General features: G+C 48.7%; 3 protein-coding genes and 1 non-coding gene across 4 annotated transcripts; 2 read left to right on the top strand and 2 right to left on the bottom strand.

Moving 5' to 3' along the window:
• Positions 1 to 14: 14 nt before the first annotated feature.
• Positions 15 to 10,680, bottom strand: efs (embryonal Fyn-associated substrate). The gene is made up of 8 exons (XM_060077069.1): positions 10,534 to 10,680; positions 9,782 to 10,047; positions 7,608 to 8,888; positions 6,362 to 6,505; positions 4,448 to 5,374; positions 4,050 to 4,118; positions 2,363 to 2,620; positions 15 to 2,010 (listed from the first exon to the last, which is right to left on the bottom strand). Exons 2-8 carry the CDS (start codon positions 9,791 to 9,793, stop codon positions 1,828 to 1,830), a joined length of 2,874 nt encoding a protein of 957 aa, XP_059933052.1. The 5' UTR covers positions 9,794 to 10,047; positions 10,534 to 10,680; the 3' UTR covers positions 15 to 1,827.
• A 211-nt stretch (positions 10,681 to 10,891) lies between these two features.
• On the top strand, positions 10,892 to 14,946 carry dhrs4 (dehydrogenase/reductase (SDR family) member 4). The gene is made up of 9 exons (XM_060077072.1): positions 10,892 to 11,077; positions 11,847 to 11,962; positions 12,166 to 12,343; positions 12,781 to 12,882; positions 13,484 to 13,554; positions 13,666 to 13,717; positions 13,904 to 14,038; positions 14,263 to 14,318; positions 14,554 to 14,946. The coding sequence occupies exons 2-9, from the start codon at positions 11,850 to 11,852 to the stop codon at positions 14,666 to 14,668; spliced, it is 822 nt and encodes a 273-aa protein (XP_059933055.1). The 5' UTR covers positions 10,892 to 11,077; positions 11,847 to 11,849; the 3' UTR covers positions 14,669 to 14,946.
• On the top strand, positions 13,109 to 13,218 carry LOC132445843 (small nucleolar RNA U6-53/MBII-28). Its single transcript, XR_009522729.1, has one exon. It is a non-coding gene; the product is annotated as a small nucleolar RNA U6-53/MBII-28 (small nucleolar RNA).
• Positions 14,947 to 15,667: 721 nt separating the features above from the next.
• On the bottom strand, positions 15,668 to 22,151 carry tinf2 (TERF1 (TRF1)-interacting nuclear factor 2). The gene is made up of 10 exons (XM_060077071.1): positions 21,872 to 22,151; positions 21,375 to 21,577; positions 20,792 to 20,902; positions 20,472 to 20,567; positions 20,190 to 20,300; positions 19,347 to 19,470; positions 17,003 to 17,792; positions 16,273 to 16,319; positions 16,074 to 16,153; positions 15,668 to 15,859 (listed from the first exon to the last, which is right to left on the bottom strand). Exons 1-10 carry the CDS (start codon positions 21,897 to 21,899, stop codon positions 15,752 to 15,754), a joined length of 1,698 nt encoding a protein of 565 aa, XP_059933054.1. The 5' UTR covers positions 21,900 to 22,151; the 3' UTR covers positions 15,668 to 15,751.
• Between the last annotated feature and the right edge of the window lie 225 nt (positions 22,152 to 22,376).

Below are 22,376 nucleotides of genomic sequence, written 5' to 3'. Positions count from 1 at the left end.
AAAAACAAAAAATGTTTTCTTTTAAACGAAGCATGTATTTGTGCTTTTACATGGGAAATACAATACAGGCATTACATGTAGTGTTCCATAATGTAGATAAACCTTGGACAGAAGATTTGCTTCAAATCTTGCAGAAAAAAAGGCCGACTCAAACGGAGTTCATAGTGTAAAAAACAGTTTCGTACAAAAGGAAAGAAGAACCATTGTTTCACAAGTAAAAGTTCTTAAAAAAAACGAAAATAAAACGATAAAATTCACCGAGTGAAATCGTCCCTGGTTGTGCATACGCCAAAATGTGCATACGTATAAAATTAAAGCCATGCAAATCCGAAAGTAAAAGTACAAATTTGACAATAAATATATATTGGACCATTTATGGGCGATGCTCATTATACATTTTGGACCTATTGCCACCGGCATTAGCAAATAACACTGCAATCCCCACTAGATGGCACACTAAAGCAGAAAAAAAAGGTTCTTAATGGGCGCTAAAAAAAACGTTATTGGGGGAAATTTAAACATCTAGTGTTGAACAAAACCAGTCTCTGAAAATAAATAAATAACGATATCTATTGTGGGTCAGTTTCATATTCCACAACAGTTGCATACTATTCTGGTAGACTGTGACCCATATTATGGCTGGTGACTTGAGTAGTGTAAAAATGGAACCTGGAGAAGTGACAGATGGGAAACAGGTGCATTACACGTAAACATGGGTGGTCTCGATGCAGGCGCCAAAACACCAAGCCATCTCGCAGTATTGTCTGTGTATGTGTATATCCGCATAAAAATACTTCTCTCTTTAGTTCAGATATAATATGTTTTCCCTGTCCCTCTTTCCGGTTCGGCAATTATATACAAAAGGACTGAAAAAGGACACATGGGAAGGCTAGCGATGCCAGCTAGGAAACCAAATCAACCGAAGTAACAGCATGACAGACAGGAGGAAAAACGACCAAAAGCAAGACATGGGAGACCCGTGAACTTCAACACGACAGGTTGGGATAGGTAAACCGGGCCAACTGGTTTGTGAACCTCCACCCATGGAACGCTGTGGGAACCAAAACAGTTCCCCATTACACCGCACCCTGCTAAAGGGTTCAATGCGCTTCCACTTTCCTACCAATCTCTGCATATATCTTTCTCTTCATAGTGTGTAGGCTGTGTACTGCCTGATATGGGTGCTCCGACTTTTCACCAAAGGGGTGGGTATATGGCAGTATGGAACAGAGAGGGATGCTAGCCAACTGGAAAAAATAGTTTTGGGTTGTTGGTTGGGGATAATGAAGTTGAACAGCTAAAAATTTAAAGCTTAAAGTGAAGCGGGTCAAACATCCAGGGAAATGCTAAATATGGCGGAGGGAATTACCTAGATAATAAACCGCAAAAAAGGTCAAACACAAAGCACTGCAGAAAGCAAAGCAGCTCAACTCGACAGTGAGGTGTCAAATATATATATAATAAAACAATAAGTTATCAACACGCAAAGACACACACACACAAACCGGTCAGGTATTAAAAAAAAAAAAAAAAACACAAACGGGCAAGGCAACACACAAACACACACACACACACACACACACACACAACAAAATTGAACACGCAAAAAAAAAAAAATTATCCAGCTTGGGTGCAGTTGCAGCGCGCTCGACGATTTGACTCAGTTTGCATCAACTCTTGACCTCCATTTTAACCCTCCCACCCCAAAAAAAAGTCATTAAAAAACAAAAAACTTTTAATGACCGATGAGAAAAAAAACAAAACACAGGTGTTGTGTGAACGTGGCGACGACTATGATGATGATGACGACCACGAAGGTCACGAAGATCAGGAGATCTCGGCCAGGCGCTGGAGCAGACCCGAGAACCCCGCGGCCTGCTGGGACAGCTCCGCCACGCGGTCCACCATCTCCTGCGTGGCCGCCACTGATGGGTAGTTCTGCGCCGCGCCCTTGGTTGCCACGACGACCGTCTTGAGGGACTGGCAGAGCCGACCGCTCGAAGTGGTGACCTAAATAAAAAAATAAAAAACATGACATTATTTTTTGAGAGTGCGAGAGCGAAGCGGAGACAATTATAGGTTCATGGGGGAATAAGAGAGCAATAGACCGTCTCTCTGGAAACTAGTTTAATGTAGGAACCACTTTTCTTTAATACCGTTATGGGCATACCGTGTGTAAATATGATAAATTACTGCTATACCTTGTGTAAATAGGAATTTGGACATACATACATTATTCCACACACACACACACACACACACACACACACACACACACACACACACACACACACACACACACACACACACACACACACACACACACACACACACACACACACACACACACACACACACACACCTTGGCCCTGAGGTCGGGCGAGGACAGCAGGCGGGACAGCGTGTCGCCGATGAACACCAGCTTGTGGGCGGTGACGATGAGGCTCTTGCCGCGCGCCACGAAGACGCGCGGCGGCTGGCTGCCCTGCACGCTGCCGAACAGCCCGTCGATGGAGTCGGCGAGGCAGGACAGGTGGGCCAGGCTCTGGGAGGAGTAGAAGAAGAGCAGCTCCGAGTCCTCCAGGGACAGGGAGGCGGGCAGCGGCGGGGACGGAGTCACCTGGGGGGGAAAGGGGACGAGTCGGGGATCCTTACTCAACAGAACGTACTCAGAAGAAGAGCGACGCTCAGCATGACCGGCGGTTCGGTCCGAGAGGGTCGCTGGGCTTTAATCAAAAGCTGAAGCTGAAGGTGTAGGATTACGTAGTCAACGAACGGCTGAAGCACTTTGTGTGGGGATATACTGACGTTTCCTCGTTCCCTAAGACAATTCAGTGGCCACTTGAGAGTCCTGTGGAGCGGCCTACGAGTGGAACCCCGGGACAATGGAGGTTGAGGAAAACAACATGGGGAGATTTAGCAGGAAGCACGCGGTCAAACCGCTATAAACAGCCTGTTGGAATCCAGCCCATGATATAGGCCCCTCTATTCATACCATTTGGACTGGACTTTACCAACATTAGAATGGAGTTGGATCGATCCATCCTACATGGGGGTGGATCGATTTTGAGATGGCTCGCAAACAACTAAGCCCAACACTTTACACCTGATGGTAAAATAGGCCGCTTTCGATCTTAGTTATAGAGCGTGCGTGGGTATTCTTGCGCGCGTGTGTATACAAACAAGCCATTGTTCGGTATTGTGAACCACGCAGTTCCCGATTCAAACAAATGTCAACAGATGACAACAGCCTCGGGCGACAGAGTGTGCAAACAGAGACCGTTTTTGTTGTCTGCCGTTTTGATTTGTTATCGTTGGGTCGCGACTAGTCCAAATGTGTGGAACGTGTTTTTTTTCCGTTTGCTCAGCGATCCTGGGGAAATGTTCACCGTATCAAATCAAATGAAAAGAGGCCTGTCTCAGGACCTTCTGGCGAGGCAGGACTTTCGTGCTTAGATCAAGAGGGAAACGACCACGGAGGTCAGAGAGGATTTGGATCAGCCGCCAGATCTCAGAGGATTATGCGGTGAAGCGTTAGTGTGGCTTCACATTCTGACCGGTTTAGTCCGGTGCAGGGGTCCGAACTGCTGTGGGAGCCGCTGTAATGACTGACCCATCAGTAAACAACACACACACACAAATGTGGAATCAATGCCCTATCTGTGCAGGGGTTGTGACAGTGAGTCTGTGTCTGCAGTGTTAAGAGTGCACACGTCTTTTAAAAGAGGAAGGAACTTTGTAATGGGAACCTAGTGAAATCAGAGCTGCTGTTGGTGTTCAACGTTACATAAACAAAGATAATATCATGTAGCGTTTACTACGAGCTGCCTCTGGGATAGAACCTGGACTTCATGTCCTGCTTGTAACCACAGCAAGATGAAGTCCCGCTCGGTTTTACCATAGACAACCATTGACCAAATCTGGGTTTAGACTACACATGATTGGCTAATCCCTAGAGACCAGCTATCACAGGGTGTTCATCTTAAAGAATTTAAAATAGGAAGGGAAACCTAAAGCGGTTGGAGAAAGGCTAAGGTAAGTAGGCCTACCCGGGTATCTGCTGTGATTGTCAGCCCGTTCTCCGTTGGTGTCTCAGGAGGTGGAGGCTCCGGTTTCCCCTGGAGGGGAGAGGAGAGGCTGGGTTAGGGACTTGAGAGAGACACACACACACACACACACACACACACACACACACACAGGATGTGTTCAGGATAAAAATAAAAACAGCAGCAGGAGGACAGCAAGACAAAAGGCAGGAAGTGCACGGGGAGCTAGCAGGCTGCGCGGATAACGATCGCCTTGAAAGAGAGAGGCCACTTCAAGCCTCCGGCGGGAGACGGAAACACAATATCAACAGCCGGTAGCCGGCAGAGGTGCAATTGTTTGGTGCGGAGCCGACTAAGTAAAACAACCAGAGAGAGAGAGAGAGAGTTGAGCGGCGACGAACCTGCAGCTTGACGTAGCCCACGCTGTCCCCGGTGGGCAGGGGCGCCGGCGCGGGCGTCAGCCCGATCCCAGCGTACTCGTTGCTGGGGTCGTCCTCGTCGTCGCAGCACCCCAGGGTGACGGTGACGGGGCCCGGGGCGGCGGGCAGCGGGAACGCCGGCTGAGGCGTCGGGGGAAGCGGCCGTTCCTGGATCCAGCTGCCCTTGCGCGAGCCCATCCCCCCTCCTCCTCCCCCGCCCCCGGAAGACTTCCCGCCATCGGCGGCGGCGGCGACCGGGAGGGCGGGCAGCGGCCGGCGGGACAGCGAGTCCTGGGACGGCAGCCGCGGGCGGCCCTGCGTCTGCAGCAGCAGCAGGCTGTCCTCCAGCGCCCGCTGGACCAACGAGAGCAGCCCGGCGGCGGGGGGGGCGCTGCCGGCGGCCGACAGGGCGGGCAGCAGCTCCGAGAGGCGGGCCCCCGCCAGCTGAAGGGGCGGGTCGGCGGGGTGGCTGACCTTCCAGCTGGACAGGATCTCGCCCAGCGAGGCGGCCAGGTCCCGGGAGGACGGCGCGGAGGCGGGGCACGCGGCGGCGGCGAGGACCGATTGGACGAGGCCCGAGAGCGAGGCGCGCCACTGGACGTCGCCCGAGCCGTTGCTGGAGATGGAGAGGCGGCGGGTGGAGGCGGAGGACGAGGAGGACGAGGAGTGCGGGAGGCCGTCCACCGTGAGGGCCGGCATGTCGTAGATGCCACAGTCCGTCTGGGAGGCGTCGCCGCCGCCGCCCTTCTCCACCGACAGGCCGCCGCAGGGGTCGGCCGGGCCGGGCGCGCCGGGGAGGGTGGGCACGCTGTAGACGTCGTCGACCGCCTCCAGCGTGGTGCAGGCCGAGCCGGCCAGATGGGGGTCCGTGGTGGAGGCGTTCAGGGTGATGGTGGGGACGTCGTAGACCTGAGACAGGGGGGGGGAGACGGGGTTAACGACACGCGGGACACGCGCTGGGGCCACCGGGTTCACCTTACGCCAGATCAAGCCCCAGCGCTGACTGTTGACAGCACAACACGATGAGCTCATGCTCTCGGTGGCAACCAGAGATACTCGGCATCGAAACCAATTGCTCATGTTGTGTGCATGTACACTCATTGAAACAAGCATGTCATGACAAGGCCAGCAGACAACAATGCATTAATAATGTAGAAGAGGGACGACACCATCTTCTGATTGCCACCCAGTCTGATACGGGGCCAACATGGAGGCATTGGTTCCAAGCGAGTCAGGCTCCTCCTGTATTCTCGGTGGTAGACAGCACCAGCAGGGTTACATGCCTGATTCGATTCAGCCCGGGGTTAATATATCACATCTTATCTTCTACATGGCCTTGCCCTTCTCTCTCACTTTTGACAAGCTCGCGCAACAGTGGAGGACCAAGGGAAAAAAAAAAAAAAAAAAAAGCAGAGAACATAGCAGCAGTCATGACAGTGGCCTGACCAGACAGACTGGCTCCCCTGGCAGCCTGAGACAGGTGCAGCCCTGCCCCGGAGGGGGGAGGAGGGGAGGAGGGGAGGAGGGGAGGAGGAGCCTTGGGGTGGAATGTTGGAAGAAAGGCTGGTGCGTCATTCGATCGTCCTCTGGCGCCGATGCACTCGACCCGCTACACCTGGTCGGCGGAGGCACGGCGAGAACGCACAGGAATGCCGGTTTCCCTACGTCCAAAAAACCCGGCAACTGCCACCAACGCCGTGGGTGTCCCCTTCCACCCCCAGCGCTTATTTTAAGCCTTTCGGCGTCTTTATCAGCCTTGCATTTGGGATTCTTAAGATGACTTGACTTTGGCTTTGGCTTTACGCATGGCGTCGTCGTCGGGGGCAATACGGACACAGTCAGGGACTGGGAAGTGGGGGGACGGCGGAGTGTCAGCGATGAGAGCGGGGCCTTTACCTCGGCCAGGGGGTCGGTCGGTCGGGGGAGGGCGCGGGGCATGTTGTAGACGCCGTCGTCCTCGTCCTCGTCGTTGACGTCGTGCCCCCCGAGGGAAGACGGCACGGGACGCTGCCACCGGCCGCGGGGCGGGGTGTCGTACACCTGCAGACACACACACACACACACACACACACACACACACACACACACACACACACACACACACACACACACACACACACACACACACACACACACACACACACACACACACACACACACACACACACACACACACACACACACACACACACACACACACATTTTGACGCTGGTTTATCCTGCTGGTGCCAAAAAATGCATCGCCAGCATCAGCTTATCTTCGTCATCACATTTAATTCCGTGGAAGCCAGAACATTTAAAAGGATTAAATTAAGATGGATTTTATTTCGGCGCTTTGGCTGCGTTATGTACTACCACAGACGAGGCTGGGAGGTGGGCAGCTACAACACAAGTGCCTTCTCAAGGTCACATACCCACTAGGGCCTTCTATATACACACACACACACACACAGTCCTCCAGCTTCTTTCATTCTTACACTGAATGAGATGGAGTGCCGTGCTGTTCTGCGACGTCACCATTGTTATTGACTACAACATTTCCTCAGTGCTATTGCTACGAATGAATGTCACACGAAGACTCTTGTTGTGTGCAACATCTTTGTAAATTGAGAGACTGTGAGTGGGGTTGTGGGGGAGGGGAAGTCAACAGAGGCAACAATAACTGTGTCATCGGGTATGTTGTGCAAAATGGATTTCCCATTGATAAGTGTACCAATGATCCCAGTAACAGGAAGAACAGAAAAATAACATATGGCATGGGTAGAGCCAATTGGGAGGCTGCATGCATCTGGCTGAAGTCATGGAAACTAACTAACAGAGCAACCCCCTCTCCTGGGTCAGATGTGCCCAGAGTTCATTAAACACATGACCTTCAAGCTGAGCCCATGCATGCATGCAATATGACCCAAATGCATCATGGCCGCCTCGTTCAGAAATCGTGGGTTGTGCACATCACAGCCTAATTTGCGCAATAAGCAAATTGCTGGTCTACATCCAGTACCCTGGTGCCAGCCATGGAACAACAGCAGTACAATAATGGGACCGGCTCCAGCCAAACGAGCCTGAATAGAAGCTAGTGGCGCTAGTGACGTCGTTACGGGGAAAGGGGCTTTCAAGCTGTCGGGCCACCACGAAGCCTTACCTGCTCATCCACGGGATCCTCGTGGTCCTGGGCCTCTGTCTTTTTGTTGTGAGCGTTGTTTTTGCTCTCCAGGCCCGTGCGCTCCTTCTGGCCGCTCGGCGCTCCCTCCCTGGAGAAGCGCTTGGTGGCCGGCTTGGCCTCCGGCCCGGCGGGAGAGGCGGGCGGCGTCGCTGGCACGTCTTTCCTGGTGACGCCTCTGATGGGCGGCGCCGGGGGAGGCGGCTTACGGGCAAAGTTGGGCGACCCGGGGACTCGGCCCTGGCTGGCCCGGATCAGCATGGGGGAGCCCCGGTGGTGGGCGGCGGGGCTGGCCTTGCCCCGGGCCACGGCCGGGTTGGGGGGAGCGCCCTTGGCCTTGGGGCCGGGCGAGGACGCCGGCTTTTGGTGGGCCGCCAGAGGGGAGGGCGGGACCGCGTTCCTATGGGCGCCGGCGGCCGCGGGGCTCTGGTACACGGCGGGGATCTCCTGGGGGACGGAGGAGGTGCCGTTGCAGAGGACGGGAGCGGCGCCCCCCGTGGGGGTCTGGTACACGTCGTCCTCGCCCAGCGGCGTACCCCTCGGCGTCCCGTAACAGTCCGTCCCGGTCTCCCTGGGCAGAAGGTAGGTGCTGTCCTGGGGGTCCTCGGCCGCCCGGTGGCCCCCGCTGGGGGACAGGTACACGGCCTCCGGGCCCGGCGGGACCCCCGCCTGCTGCCTGGGGTGCTGCGGTCCCGAGGGCGTGGGGGGGATCTGGTAGAGGGTCCCGGCCTCGCTGCCCCGGCCCCTCAGGGAGGGCGAGCGGGGGCGCCCGGCCACCCCGATGTCCCAGTCCGGCCGCGGCCGGGTGCCCGAGCTGGAGTGGGAGCGGGGCCGACCCCCCTCCTCCCGACGGAGCTCCCCGGGCCGGGTCGCCGGCGGCCCCGAGCCGGGGCTCTGGTAGAGCCCCTCCCCGGTGCCGGCGGCCGTGGGGGCGCGGTAGATGCCGTCAATGTCCTCGGCGCTGGCGCTGACACGCGTGCGACAGAGCGCCGGGCCGGGGGGGAACAGGTAGACCGAGTCCTCGCCCGGGCCACGGCGGGCCGGCTCGGAGCCCGGCGGGGGCGTCGGGGGCGGGGCGGCGGTGTGGAGGAGCCGCAGGCGGTTGGCCGGGGCGATGCCCTGCCGGCCGTGCAGCGAGCACAGCCACCAGCCGGGGCTGCCGCTGCGCTCCTGCTCCAGCACCATCAGGATGTCCCCCTTCCGGAAGGCCAGCTCCTCGGGGCTCTCCGCGGCGTTGTCGTACAGGGCCTTGGCCAGGACCGTCTGGGGGAGACAAGCGGCGCACACCGGGGTCAAATACAGACCCGCAAGCACAGAGAAACAACGAGGCGCCCACATACCCCCCGTCCAGGGTGGGCTTGAATAGGACAGGCTAGGCCATAATCCCGTTGGCTAGGGGATCGCTCCTCTGTGCAGTAAACAAGGAAGTGCATTTACACTGCCACACCAAGTAGGATCAGGAAAAAGTGAATAGATATTTTTTGGGATAAGGGGACCAGTGTGTGTGCGTGCGCATGTGCGTGTGTGTCAGAGTGTGTGTGTGTGTGTGTGTACACACACACACACACAAAAGCATGCCATAGATAAGGATAAATATGCACATAAAATTAGAGGAGGATGGGAGAGGGGGGTAACTGTAAACCTCAATTTACATTGATGCCGTTAATGGGGGTAATAAAAAAGAGAGTGGGGGAGAAGAGGGGGGGGATCAATGACCGAATGGACTAGTGGACTTAATGGTAATGAGAGGAGCGAACAGAGAGGGGGAGGGGCGTCTGGGCCACATCTGTCCCTTGTTGTTTGGGCTTTAATTGCGAACACTGTGCTGCCCGAGTCGAGCCCCCGCTTTCATTCTCTGAGCCAATCCCCCCCCAGCCCCAGGGGACAGCCAGGATTCATTGCGCCATGTGGGACCCGTTCGAGTGGGTAAATGGCAAGCGCTCATCTGAAAGCAATACCTCAGGAGAATAGATAAGTTATTCAATAATTTAAATAAACTAAACCTACACCAACACCAACACACGTGCCTAACGTTTATTAGCGGTATGGGTACGAGTTGATCAGATGAACACATCAGACGTGTAGCGACATGGCTGTACGGAAATGAAAAATAAGGAACAAAGTACTCAAAAAACAAAGACAATCGATGTACTCACCGAGAGAGACATTGTTGTTATGTCTTTTAAGACAATGCTGTGAATCGTCTAATATTTGCGGGCTCCGTCCATTAAAGCTTTGGTCGGTCGGGGTCATCCATCTAGTTGAAGATTCGTTGTCTCTCCCTCACCGCCGAACATCACGAATGCATCGGCCAGTGGAGAAACTTGCTGCTGTTGCACAGCTGGGTCTCCGCTGAATGCATTGCCACCCGGTCTCCTTCAGGAAAGCCAATCCCCGCTGCTGTAGTCGTCTTAAGAGATTCCTACCATCAGTTGGAAAGATAGGTCGCACAGTCAATCCTGGATGATGATAATACCGAGTCGCACTCGTGTAAGGCTGGATATTGGTTTAAATATGAAAATGGGAGAGTAGGCAGGCATCAGCAGCTGTCTAGTGTTTCCACGCCCAGCGACCACAGTACCCCACACCAATGCTATCACTTAGCTTGGATTTCAAATCACACATTGTAACGTGAAGATACACGTTCGCTACATGCTGTCGCCAATGTCGAAGCATAGCAGTTTTCCTCACAGTCATTAGAAAACTAAATAAATACCATGCAACTGTGTAACGTAACCGCGGCCCACTCCATAGGAGCTACAAAAAGCTATCTTTAAGCCGTCCACTCCGTACACTGCAAGAATTTTTCAAAGGCAATGGCAGCGTTAGATAAGCATATTTATGAATTTGTGGCTTGACAAAAACGCAGCATATTAATAAATAAGCGTTAGATAGATTGCGTGTTTACCCTTTACGTCGAAGATATTCAAACTTCACTCTCACGGGCAGCCCGAGATATGCAAAATCACTTTTGTTTCAATGGTCAAAATCTGGGAGCATTTTCAGCATCACGTCATCGTGGCGGCGCGCGCCCCCCTTTGGCGGAAGAAATATACCAGTGTCATGATAAACCGTTTTTATCCCTGACCCATGACTAGAGTAACGTTTATGGTAAACACGATTGATATTTTTTGTTTATAAAACTAAACTTTCCTGCGGTTATTTTCTATTTTGAATTGCATTGCATTTTGTATTTGGGAAATCGTGGAGATGTAACTACGGTTAATGGCTTTTATTTTGAAAATTATAAAAAGGAGCCCCACCGTGACCGGAAAATAACACATGTACGTCATCATCACGTCGGGTTGTGGTCGTGGACGGTTGTGGCCATGGTTGGTGACCTGTCAAGACTTCATGGAAGTTTAATAAGAATCATTTAACTCTAGTGCCTGACATCCGCAGTCTGCATGAACATATTTCTATTTTAAGTCTAATCATCTTTTTTGCACAAGGTAAGGTCAACATGTCACAATGGATTGATCGCATAAGATGTTCGTTTCTTATCTCTTGTAGAGGGTCATGTTAGAATTAGTTTTGCTTTTCTAAACAAGTGTGCTGAGATTAGGACAGATATATGTGAAGTGCAAACACTGTCCTAGACTAAGACATTGAAATAAAGATGCTAATTCAGTGACGAGACTGATAATGATGTAAAAATAGAAATTATCATAATTCAGGTTATTAGTCTGTTTGACTATGTCTTATAGGCCTACTCTATAGTGCAATTAATGAGAAGTTTTTAAAATCGGACTTCGGCAAAAGAAAATAAGAAACAGTGCAAGATGCTTCTTTTATACAGAAAAAACGGTCTGATTTGTTACTGAATAATCTTATCAGGCGATGGTGAATAAGAAGTCAGGTTCCGCCTCGTAAGTCATTGGCTGAAAAAACCTGCTATTGAACTATGGTCCAATTCTAGCTTAGCTAGAAAGATAGTAGGTTGTTATGCACAACCTATACCGCTAACCTTCCATTCATTCAAAGAGGAACGTTTTTGACCCACATTTGACCATGCCTACGCTCGTTTGGGTTTATTTGTGCAAGTTATTGGTTTTGCCGTGTGCCTTTGCACTGGCTGTCTGCTGCCCCTCAAACCGACCCTGCCTACATGCCGCCAACATGGCGTATATGGCTCCTTCTGCGTCTTATTTACTCTAGCAACCGCCTCGCCCTTTGACCTACATCCCTAACGCGCGGCCCATCGCCGTTCTCCGTCCGCAGGTGATGTGGAGGACTGTTTTAAGGGGCATTTCGGCTAATCTGGTCCAAGGTAAACGCAACATGTCTCAAAGCTGCCTTGCTGGAAAGGTTGCCATAGTGACCGCCTCTACAGATGGGTAAGAAATTAAGTTAGCCCTATGGCCATCCAGTTTGTCTAGTGAGGTTTCATATGTTGGTGTCAAAATCAGCAACGCATTCTGAGTGTGTTACTGGATGTCGCTGAGGCATCCTTAATCCATTACCGCAAAGATGGTTCGCTTAACCAATGGACTATTTGGTCCAACTCCCGGCTGTCCCTGTGTTGCGGCCCCTCCGGTAGGATTGGTCTCGCTGCGGCTGAGGCGCTGGGCCGGAGGGGGGCCCACGTGGTGGTGAGCAGCCGGCGCCAGGCCAACGTGGACCGGGCCGTGACAACGCTGCAGGGCCAGGACATCAAGGTCACCGGCACCACCTGCAACGTGGGCAAGAGCGAAGATCGAGAGAAACTGGTCCAAATGGCGAGTTCTCCCTGTCTTTGAAAACGGTCCCATCCCAGGGGTCTAGTTATCGCAGGTGGGCGTGTCCCCACACTGTACAGTGTGATGGGTGTGGATGCAGCTGTGTGCCAGCACACCGCTTGGTACGCCAGGGAGATCTGTCTGTCTAACATCAGGGTGGACACTCCCACTTGTGAGGTCACCCCTGGATCGATTTTTGAGTTTGCATGTAATTTCGTCCTCATAACTGATCAAATTGGACCCCTTTAATTTCGTTGGGTGAATTTACTTTGGGTATGGGAGGAGCGTGTCCTACTTTAAATGGGTTGTGCAGAAGTGAGCGTACAAAAATGTATTGGTTGAAAATGAAGCTGGACAACTGTGGTGGGGGGGGTCTGTGCTTGAAGTGACCATGCTCTGTTAACATCTGTCCCGTCTGTTCTCTATCTGCTGGACAGACGCTGGACCAATGTGGGGGTATAGATATCCTGGTGTCCAACGCAGCAGTCAACCCTTTCTTCGGGAATATCATGGACTCCACAGAAGCGGTTTGGGACAAGGTGAGATTTTCGTATTTATTTTATTCAAAAAATTAGTTTTTCACATAATAATGAGTTAAATACAGTTGATTAACTTGAAGAAAACAATTATCTGTACATTGTGTATATAATGGTTCGTGAGCCCATGTCTACTAGATCCTACCATAGCCTAGTGGTTAGAGCAGGGGTCCTCCCCTCCCAGAAACCCCAGTTCAAACCCCGCCCCTAACATGTCTGTAAGTGTGCTCTCCGATGATGATTCCGCCATGCTAATACCGATGCTCCAGGTCAGACGTGTGTCTGCCTGGTGCACGTGAGTTCAACCTACCTTCTCACTGCATAAGTGGGCTGAGGAGAATTTATTTTAAGAAAGTGTTCCACTTGATGGTTGAACAAGTCTCTTGTTCATAGGGTTCACCGAATAAATTACTGAATAATTTTCAAGCTATACGTTTGGTCTGAGTGTGAGGGTTTTTTAAAGCAGAATAGACCCCAAAAAATGTCCTAAAGACGACACAACTGCAGAAAGTGTCTATCGTGTGTGTTTACTGTTGGTTTGATGTAGTCGCTTCCTCGCCATGCCAGACTTTGACTTCCTTCTCTCTATCCCTCCTTTGCATAGATCCTTGATGTGAATGTAAAGTCAGCGTTTCTAATGACCAAGCTTGTGGTGCCGCACATTGAGAAAAGAGGGTGTGTATGAGAATAAAATAATATCCCAACTTTTGCAACCTTTTTCAAAGACACAACCCCTGATCAGTGATGCATCATTCTTGGTTTTGTTCTGTTTGTTTTTCCCGCCAGAGGGGGAAGCGTTGTGTTTGTGTCGTCGGTGGCTGGGTACCAACCGATGCCGGTAAGCGGGCTTTGATGTCGTTGCTGTAGACTGGTGTCATCTTTCAAGAACCATACAGTAACCATTAATTCAGTACATTAAAATAAAATAATGTCTAACACATGACCACTTGGTATTCCCCTTCAGTATCACGCTCATTATACTGTACTTATTTGACTTATAAACACACTGGTTCCCTTCCCACAGGCCTTGGGTCCCTACAGCGTTAGTAAGACGGCGTTGCTGGGCTTGACTCGGGCCCTGGCCCCTGAGCTGGCTCAGAGCAACATCAGGGTCAACTGTGTGGCCCCTGGTGTTATCAAGACTCAGTTTAGTAGTATGGTGAGTGTGATCCACCTCCAGTTTGTGTGAGTGTGTGTGTGTGTGTGTGTGTGTGTGTATAAGTCTTGTAAAAACGTATCATGAACTAAAACAAAATGAGTTGGTTTATGTTTGGGTCGACCCAAACATACCTTTTAATGATATTATTATTAATTATTATTTATGATATTAAACTTATTTTATCGTTCAGTTCTGCGTCTCATTGGAAATCTCTTCCTCCCCAGCTATGGAAGAACGAGGACGTCGCTGAAGAGTTCATGAAGCAGACATGTATCAAAAGGTGAACTTTCAACGACGCCATTTTCCCCATAGGCTTGGAACGATTGGCTGAATGCTGCTGATTTTATACCATCATTAAGTCATGTTTTCTCATGTTCTCATAAATTATCTGTATGCATTTTCCTTAGGGTTCATAAGTGATATGTATGGGGGCGATGATTTCATGGGTTTTAATGAGGGGAAGTGTTGGAATTGGGGAGAGTTCGGTTAACCTGATCTTACCCTTTTTCCTCCAGAGTCGGGGAGCCGGAGGAAATCGGAGGTGTGATCGCATTTCTGTGCTCTAAAGACGCGTCGTACATCACCGGGGAGACAATCACCGTCACCGGGGGGATGAACTGTCGACTGTAAACCAGCCAATGCAACCGGCTCACACACTTTAAATAGCGTGTGTCCACAAATGCGGATTAGCCATCTATTAATTCCATTCATTGATTTGTTAAATTGTTTTTTTCCCTAAGATGTAAAAGGTCAGCGAGTATGGATGCGTGTCTAGATCTGTCATGGTCTTTAAAGAGATTTGATCTTGTACGATACAATAGGGGAAAACGTGTTCATGAAGTGGGAGTGATCGTTGTGCCTTATTTACAAAGCATCAGAAGAATAAAAAACAAACTGGTGGAAACTGCCATTTTGAAAAAGTTCAACTTATTTCCTCTGCCATTTCATTTAATTGTTAGCCTGGGAACCAAACCCATCTGCCAGTTAATTTTTGTATTTGCTCTGGGTTATGTATCTGACCCCCCCACCCCCTCTTAGCGGACCTGTCCTGGGTCGGGCAAATCACAACTGTTTATCTAATATTGGGTGCCGTGGGTTCATTTTGATGACTGTACAGAGAAGCACCTTATAAGAGCACAAAATCATCTTGGTTGTCCTATAAAACAACCAAAGGCTCATGTTCCATCATCACTTAACACAGGAGTTTAAATCGAGTTGTGCCAATAGTTTTGCTAGTATTGTAATATTACAGTTGTAAGACATTAACAACTTAATACATCTTTCCAGCGGAAATATTTTTTGGATGAATGAGAAATCTGTTGGAAAACCATGTTGGATATTGACAAAGCAAACCATACACAATTAGGCGAATCAAGCAAGGTTATTAACACTTATTAAAAATACAATCCAGACATCAGACTTATTGTAGTTTGGATTTCAACGGCAAAAAGTATTTAAATCAAATTATAATACATTATTCCTATCTACATATGGACATTCAATCCATTTAAATGCTCTGGTTGAAATACATTATGGTATAATTTTATTGATATATACATATGTAGTTTGGATAACATTTTTTAAGTAAGAAGCCAACTTAAAATGCGTCCCATTCCATGATCATGTAGCTTATGTTAAAACGGCGTAAACATCATTTAATAAGTGACATCGCACACACATGACCGTGAACATGCATCTACGCCATCTCTTCCATCAGCCGGGGGAGAGCAAGTTAGGCCTGGCCATCCAAGGTTTACAGAATTCACGCAGAGTTGGAACATAGGTGTCGTGTTTGGTCTTGTAGTAACGCTTCACAAACAGCTGGGACACAAAAACACAAACACTATATTATAATCTTTCAGCATCAATCAAATGATAGGGACACAACAATATCGTTTTTCATCCATTCAATACACAATGCATGTCTCTGGATGTGCATGTTTTTTTTTTTCATGTCTCACTATGCACCACTACTGGTCAGAGCTAAGCAGAGTAATTATTCCCTTCTTACCAGACAGGTTTCTTTTGTACATACCATCCCCTTAAAGTTCTTTGTGGCCTCATCCTCAGAATCTCCTATGACGTCGTCGCTTTCTCCGGGTGTGTGATGTGACTCTACACATCAAAATTGACACATAATCCGCAGTTATGTCTACATGGCATCAACCCATTGTTGCAAAAGTCCCTATACAAAGTTATCATACCAACTTAAAAATGCAGTAATTTTATATCACCTGTAATTGTTGGAGGGCTGGATATACCTGGATATACATGACAATTCCTGTAAAAAAAATAAATGGAAACAATACATGAAGAATGAGTCAATGAAAGTTGTTCCCAGAAAGATTTGTTCTGAAAAAAATAATGTTTATTTTTCACCTAGGATTGCAAAGTAAAAAAACACTATGCTTAGAAGGCTATGGGAAGTAGTAGTCTTGCTACTAAGCTGCAATTTAACGGTACTTATTACTACAAATTTGAATATGTTATTAGCTGTATCATATGGAAATGGAAATAAAGGATAACTTCCTGGAAGAATAACTACACACTACATTTTTTGGACACGATTCTTATTTCTTTATTATTTAAAAATATTTTTCAAAACACAAGACAGTTTTTTTTTTAATAGGCTGCTTTTGAAGTTCACCCCAGTTCACTTGATTACATTTTCTGCTATAGAAACACTTAAAACATTCAAACCATAAAGATGGACCAAAGAGGGTTCAGGAAGGGGAAGATACAAAAAGGTTAAAAGCCGTTAAGAGGCCGACCTCTGCAGAAGCCTTTCAAAGCAGAATAGAAGAAAGCAGATACCACCCATTTTACCAATCCTTTTTAACTATGCCCTCTGTGGTAAGGCGCCGATCACCATCCGATAATCATCTATTCACCCTATTCTCTCAAGCATTGAGGTTGAAAGAACAATAAGAAAATAAGCACTCCATGTACGCTCCTGTCTCTTACTCTTTGTCATCTGAACAGGGGGGCTGGGTCTTGCACTTCCTCCGTTTCCCCGCTGAGATCTTGAGCACATTCTTCTTGGCGCGCACGTTGCCACTACTTCCCTGCTCGCCGTTGTCGTCGTCATCGTCGTCCTCCTCGTTCTTGACGTCATGTTCACCCTTGAACCCCGCACCTTCAGCATTAGCGGTGCCCAACGCTGCCTGGTCCAGCCTGCGGAGGAGCACCATGGGCTGCTGGCGCAGACAGGAGGAGAACAGGGCTGGCCGGGCCCCGCGGGCCTCACTCAGGGGCCCCGCGGTGTCCGGCTCCCCGTCGCCGTCTTCCGAGAGACTCTTGCTTCGGCTCCGCTGGCGTCCACTCGGTCTTCCGCGGCGCTTCTTCGAACTCCTCCGGCCCCTTTTAGCGGTGCCACACCCCGCCGGGCTCCACTCCTCCTCCTCCTCCTCCTCCTCCTCCCCCTCCTCCGTGCCCGCTCCTTCTTCCTCGCCGGCGTCGGGCTGTTTGCGTTTCACTCCGTTGCTCCTCTCGCTCTCCTCCTTGTCCTTCGCCGCCTTCTTCCTGCCGGCCGCCGTGATCATGGCCGGCACGTCTTTGTTGGATATCAGCCCGATGACCGGCGAGATAAACTGGCTCGTATTCTCCGCGGCGTCTGTCGGGCGCCTGGCGCCCGGCTTGCTCCTCGAGAAGGGGCTGTGGCCGACCGCTGTCGGCTGGGCGGAGGGCGGCTTCCCAGAGGGCAGGAGGGACAGCGAAGTCAAGATGGAGTCGCCCATTTTCGGAGGCAGGGAGGCTGCGAAAGGGAGGGGAGATTCACAGTGCGTTTACATGCAGTCATAATCGGGTAAATAAACTAATAAGACCTCAACAGGAAATTGCAAATTGCATTTAAACCCCTTTAACCGATCACCTGCGCACAGAAATCGGCACGGACGAGCGAAATCGGATGAGAACACCTAGATAACTTTCTACCTGCATGTATACTAGCAACGTATCGCATATCGGAGTTTGTGTTCTGCGCATGCTCGAGATCTTGCGGCCGGGGGACGTGAGCCAGAAGTATAAGGAGACGGTAGTCGTGTTGTTGTCGCCATTGACATATAAATAATTCTTATTTCTTTATAAATATAAATATTAAATTATTTCTTGATATATTTATGGTTGTCGCCGTCGGAAAACGAGAAATAGCGAACTGTTTAAAAAGGTGACGCAGAAGATGCAGGAAGCCAGTGTTATGCCATTACCCCCTTTAAGAATCATCATCAACATGCATCCAGTACACACTAAGCTTCGAGTTCACCCAAGGCTGAATTAAAAGTACATGGTTTCCTAAACGTTGGTCATCAACGATGTTGTTAAGTAGTAACGTCGTGCACATCTGTCAAAACAAATGTTTTTTTTCTTCCGACGTGTTTACGATCTTTATTCATTGATTGCGCCGCGGCCGAACTGACGGTGATATTCTCTGATATTATGAATCTTAAAGACTGCGTCAGGTTCTCCGACTCTCTGGTACTTCCACAGCAAAGACTCGTACTGGGGGTTATCTCGGCCATGGTGGAGAAGGAATTGGGGGATAGGAACTTTGGCTTTGGCTCTCTGCAGTCCAGATTGAAACGCTACATGGAGGAGAAAGGGATTGTTGCCGTAAGCGGGACAGCTGTCAGTTCACTTCGGGTCCATGTCATTTCTCCGACTCTATTTTTCCGACGTCTCGGTCGTATTCGGACTCCTCCGGCTGGACTCTACTGCTGCTCCGCCGCCGGAGGAGTCCGCATACGACGAGGTCGGAACAATAGAGTCGGAGAAGTGACATGGACCTGAAGTGAACAGACAGCTGTCTACTGAAAACATCCGTCTCGAATGCCGCCCGAGTTTGTTGTTGCTGGTGACGTAAAGAGCTCAGCCGGTGGCTCTACTATACCGGGTCATAACATGCTTCGGCCAATGAATCGATTTTCTCGCCACCATGTACAGTATGCTCGACAATTGCAGTTGTCGAGAGGGGAGCATAGTCGAACTATGGCTTTAATCGGATTAAGCTGTGCATGACTTTTAAAAAGAGACTCTTCTCCGCTTGCCTCTGTTCCACTATACCCCCTACTGACGTCAGGCCTGCCATTCATTCATCCAGGCTAAAACATGATATTGGGCTCATCTAGTTACATCCTAGGCACCATTGGGGTTCACCAGTACTGCTCGTATTTACCATTGACATTTTTTTTAAACAAAGATAACGATAACAGAAAAGTCTGGACGTTCAACGGCTGCCCTTGCAACCGGAGTCTACATACAGGGCCAAAAAGCTGGGCATTAATCATTCAATGTGGACACAAACACGTCCTACCAGCCACTTCCAGACGGCCTAAACATGTCTGGTACTGAAGAATGGTTTTCAGCAGTTGAGGCTGGGTGGCCGCCTGCGCACACTCCTCCAGCACAGGGGGGGCAGTGCTGAGCCACGACACCGTCTGAACACACACAGACACAACGAGAAGGATTTAGGACAGCGGAGGGGATTTGATGAGCTTTCGGTGCTGCACGATTGATCGATCGCAATATCAGCCTTTGCGCAAAGGCTGCAATTTAATAAAAAAATATATCAAAAGAATATAATCTTTAATTTGTATTTTCTTATTTATTCTATTTATTTCATTTAGTTGTACTATTGAGAAAACGTAACAAGTTTGCACTGCAGAAATGCCTTCATTTTGAAATATATATTTATTTATTTTATTTATTACGTTTTGTATAATATTGTTATTTTGAAACAGTATTGTACCATTTTTTTTATAATTTTTGCTAGTTTAAGTTTGTATGTTTGAGTTGAGAAATAAACATTTTAAAATTATCAGTAATCTGTGTGCATTTTCCTTGATAACCAAGCAAGTAGACTCATGACACCATTTGTTGATTATATCGCAATCGAAATATTGTCGACAATAATCGCAATATGACTTTTTCATCAAATCCAGCAGCACTACTTCCTATCAGTACTTTTGAAGACAAAGGAACAGGTATACATATAATATCGGAAAATACATTAAAACGTTAGAGGTAAACCCTGGGTATCTTCCAGAATACGATTGTTTTATGTGTTATTAAACCATTCGAGTATCACAAATGCTCAATAAAAAAAGAACTAAGGGATCATACATAATGAGAGACACACAGGTGAGTGCAGGTGTACCTGAACCAGGTTAGGAACCGGGAGCAGCTGGTCCAGGCGAATCAAAAACTCCCAGAGCAGCTTTTCAAGTTCCTCATCAAACTTGGGACCATACTCCTCAGGAAACTCTTCCTGTACACAAAGAAAAGACCCCCACACGCATGTTTTCATGCCTTCATGGAACAAAAAAAAAGGGTAAATACAAAAACGATGGCGTTTCCTATAAAGCAATTGTCGGTGTCTATGTTTGTGTGTTTGTTGGTGTCTTTGTTTGTTTATGTCGGTGTGTTTCCGTGTGTGTACCTTGAAGAACTGCAGTCTTTCAGCGGGGTCCTGCAGAAGAGTCTCCACCAGCTCGTGGAAGCTGCTCACCGTCCTCTCGATCTTTAGGTCCTTTTTCTAAAAACATAAAATAAGAAAATACAATAAAAAAAAGAATAATCATAACACTTCACACGAAACGTGGTTGACATCCGATGCAACATGGACAGCACAGCAGTCATACTCCAACTGGCCACCATGGGAAAAAGGTGGTGTGGTTTCTTATTGGTGTTTGTTATGCTCTCCTTTAGCTCGAAAGCCCTGGTTTAAATGTTCTTTGGTTGAATACGGTCCTCGCCTACCAGTTTATGAGCTGTGGAACAGGGTGCAGGAGCACAGAACCGTTCCATATGTCGGTTTATAAGCTCCAGGTCGGGATGATCTGGACTGCAGGAGAGGAGTTCAAGAATCAACTGTAAAATAAAAGAGAAAACAGTTGGAGCTGGGACACACCCACACCCGCATCCACACCAGTGGCGTTTTCTCCAGGAGGCCATGGGAAGCCATGCAACCCTGTTTTTTAGACTGTAGTTGTTACCAATAATAACATTTATATCAACAGTTTCAGAATTTTTTGGTGCTGTGTTACTGTCATTTCTTTTTGTATTCTGTTCACTGAACGTGTAGCTACGCGTGTTATTTTTTGTGTTCTTCTATTGCTAATTGTGCCTTGATTGCTTTGAGCTATTTGACCAGGCGCTCAAATAGCTCTTGTTGTTACATTTAATACATACAAGCTTCCAAAAAGCATGTAGAAAATTAGAAGATAACATGATCTTATTGATATTGGTATGCCGAAGAAAAATAGAGCAATATCTATAACAACAACAAATATTTTGTTGAATCAGGCAGGTTTTTTTTCCTTCTGCCAAAATGATCACTTACCCGTCCTCGCAGTCCCAACGTCAGCTTACCCTGGTGCCGAAAGGTAAGCATCCCAGGTACGCTCTCGCACACCGACGTCACGAACTCTTCAACGACGCCGTACCGAGCCACGTCCCTCTGCTTCAACACCTTCCACACGGCCGCCGACACCAGCCGCACGGGCGGGGCCAAGAGCTGCAACGCGGGGAAGGGAAGGCTGACATCTGCGGTGGTGGTGGTTGGGAAGAGGAAAAAAACATTTGAAAAAGACCGTCGATGCCAAAGAAAGTCACCGCATTTGTTGAATCTCCAAGGGAGACGGGTGACACGTTTGTCCAGGTATGCTGTGCAAAAAAAAACGGATAATATCCTTGGAGTAGTCGTCCTAGAGATTCCGATGTATTGAATATTGATACGGTTCTTGCACACATAAACATGTTTAAAATCTCCGACGACATACAGTTACAGTTCATCATGAATATAAACATCCGCATTGTTGAAGGTAGTACTGAACGTACCATTTTCTGCAGGTTCCTTTGCCGCCATATAAACGAGATGGTGGCTGAGGGTTTGGTCACTTAATGTGCTGAAGTGATCATAACCTCGCAGCCAACTTGTATGAGAATACGACTTTGCGATCAAACATTAAAATGCTGCACCCGGTAGTATAGACAAAGCCTCGCAGCTTCCCCGTGGCTAAATGCTCCCGCTTTCACCAAAACGACATTAATTAAATTGAGTTTCCGTTTTGCGTCGCATGCCACGGGAGCGGGGTCTGTATTACACAGTTAAAATGAGAAACTCCGCCCTGGCGTGCGGTCTTTGACAGCAAAACAATCGAAGCCCTTTTCGCGGGAAATGACGATTTCCGGCGGTTTTTTGTTTTGTTATGTTTTTCTGAAAGCCCTCTTGATTATTATGTTAGATATTGCTTCGCTTCAAAAAAAAAAGACTCAACAATATTTTGAAAAAGTAACAATACAAGACGTATCCAAAAAAAGGAGTTAAATCAAATATTATATA

The sequence above is a fragment of the Gadus macrocephalus genome, chromosome 17 (genome assembly GCF_031168955.1).
Source record: "Gadus macrocephalus chromosome 17, ASM3116895v1".
NCBI lineage: Eukaryota > Metazoa > Chordata > Actinopteri > Gadiformes > Gadidae > Gadus > Gadus macrocephalus.
This window is presented reverse-complemented; position numbering and strand designations above follow the sequence as displayed.

Excerpts from the sequence above, each read along its gene's own strand:
- tinf2 (XM_060077071.1), bottom strand. The coding sequence starts at position 21,899 with ATGGCGGCAAAGGAACCTGCAGAAAATG. Across the intron at positions 21,578-21,871 it reads AAAGGAACCTGCAGAAAATG|ATGTCAGCCTTCCCTTCCCC; the intron begins GTACGTTCAGTA and ends CCACCACCGCAG. Across the intron at positions 20,301-20,471 it reads AAAGACTGCAGTTCTTCAAG|GAAGAGTTTCCTGAGGAGTA; the intron begins GTACACACACGG and ends CTTTGTGTACAG.
- efs (XM_060077069.1), bottom strand. Across the intron at positions 6,506-7,607 it reads AGGATCCCGTGGATGAGCAG|GTGTACGACACCCCGCCCCG; the intron begins GTAAGGCTTCGT and ends GTGTGTCTGCAG. Across the intron at positions 2,621-4,049 it reads CAATCACAGCAGATACCCGG|GTGACTCCGTCCCCGCCGCT; the intron begins GTAGGCCTACTT and ends TTTCCCCCCCAG.
- dhrs4 (XM_060077072.1), top strand. The coding sequence starts at position 11,850 with ATGTGGAGGACTGTTTTAAGGGGCATTTCGGCTAATCTGGTCCAAGGT. Across the intron at positions 12,883-13,483 it reads CAGAAGCGGTTTGGGACAAG|ATCCTTGATGTGAATGTAAA; the intron begins GTGAGATTTTCG and ends TCCTTTGCATAG. Across the intron at positions 13,718-13,903 it reads CTGGGTACCAACCGATGCCG|GCCTTGGGTCCCTACAGCGT; the intron begins GTAAGCGGGCTT and ends CCCTTCCCACAG.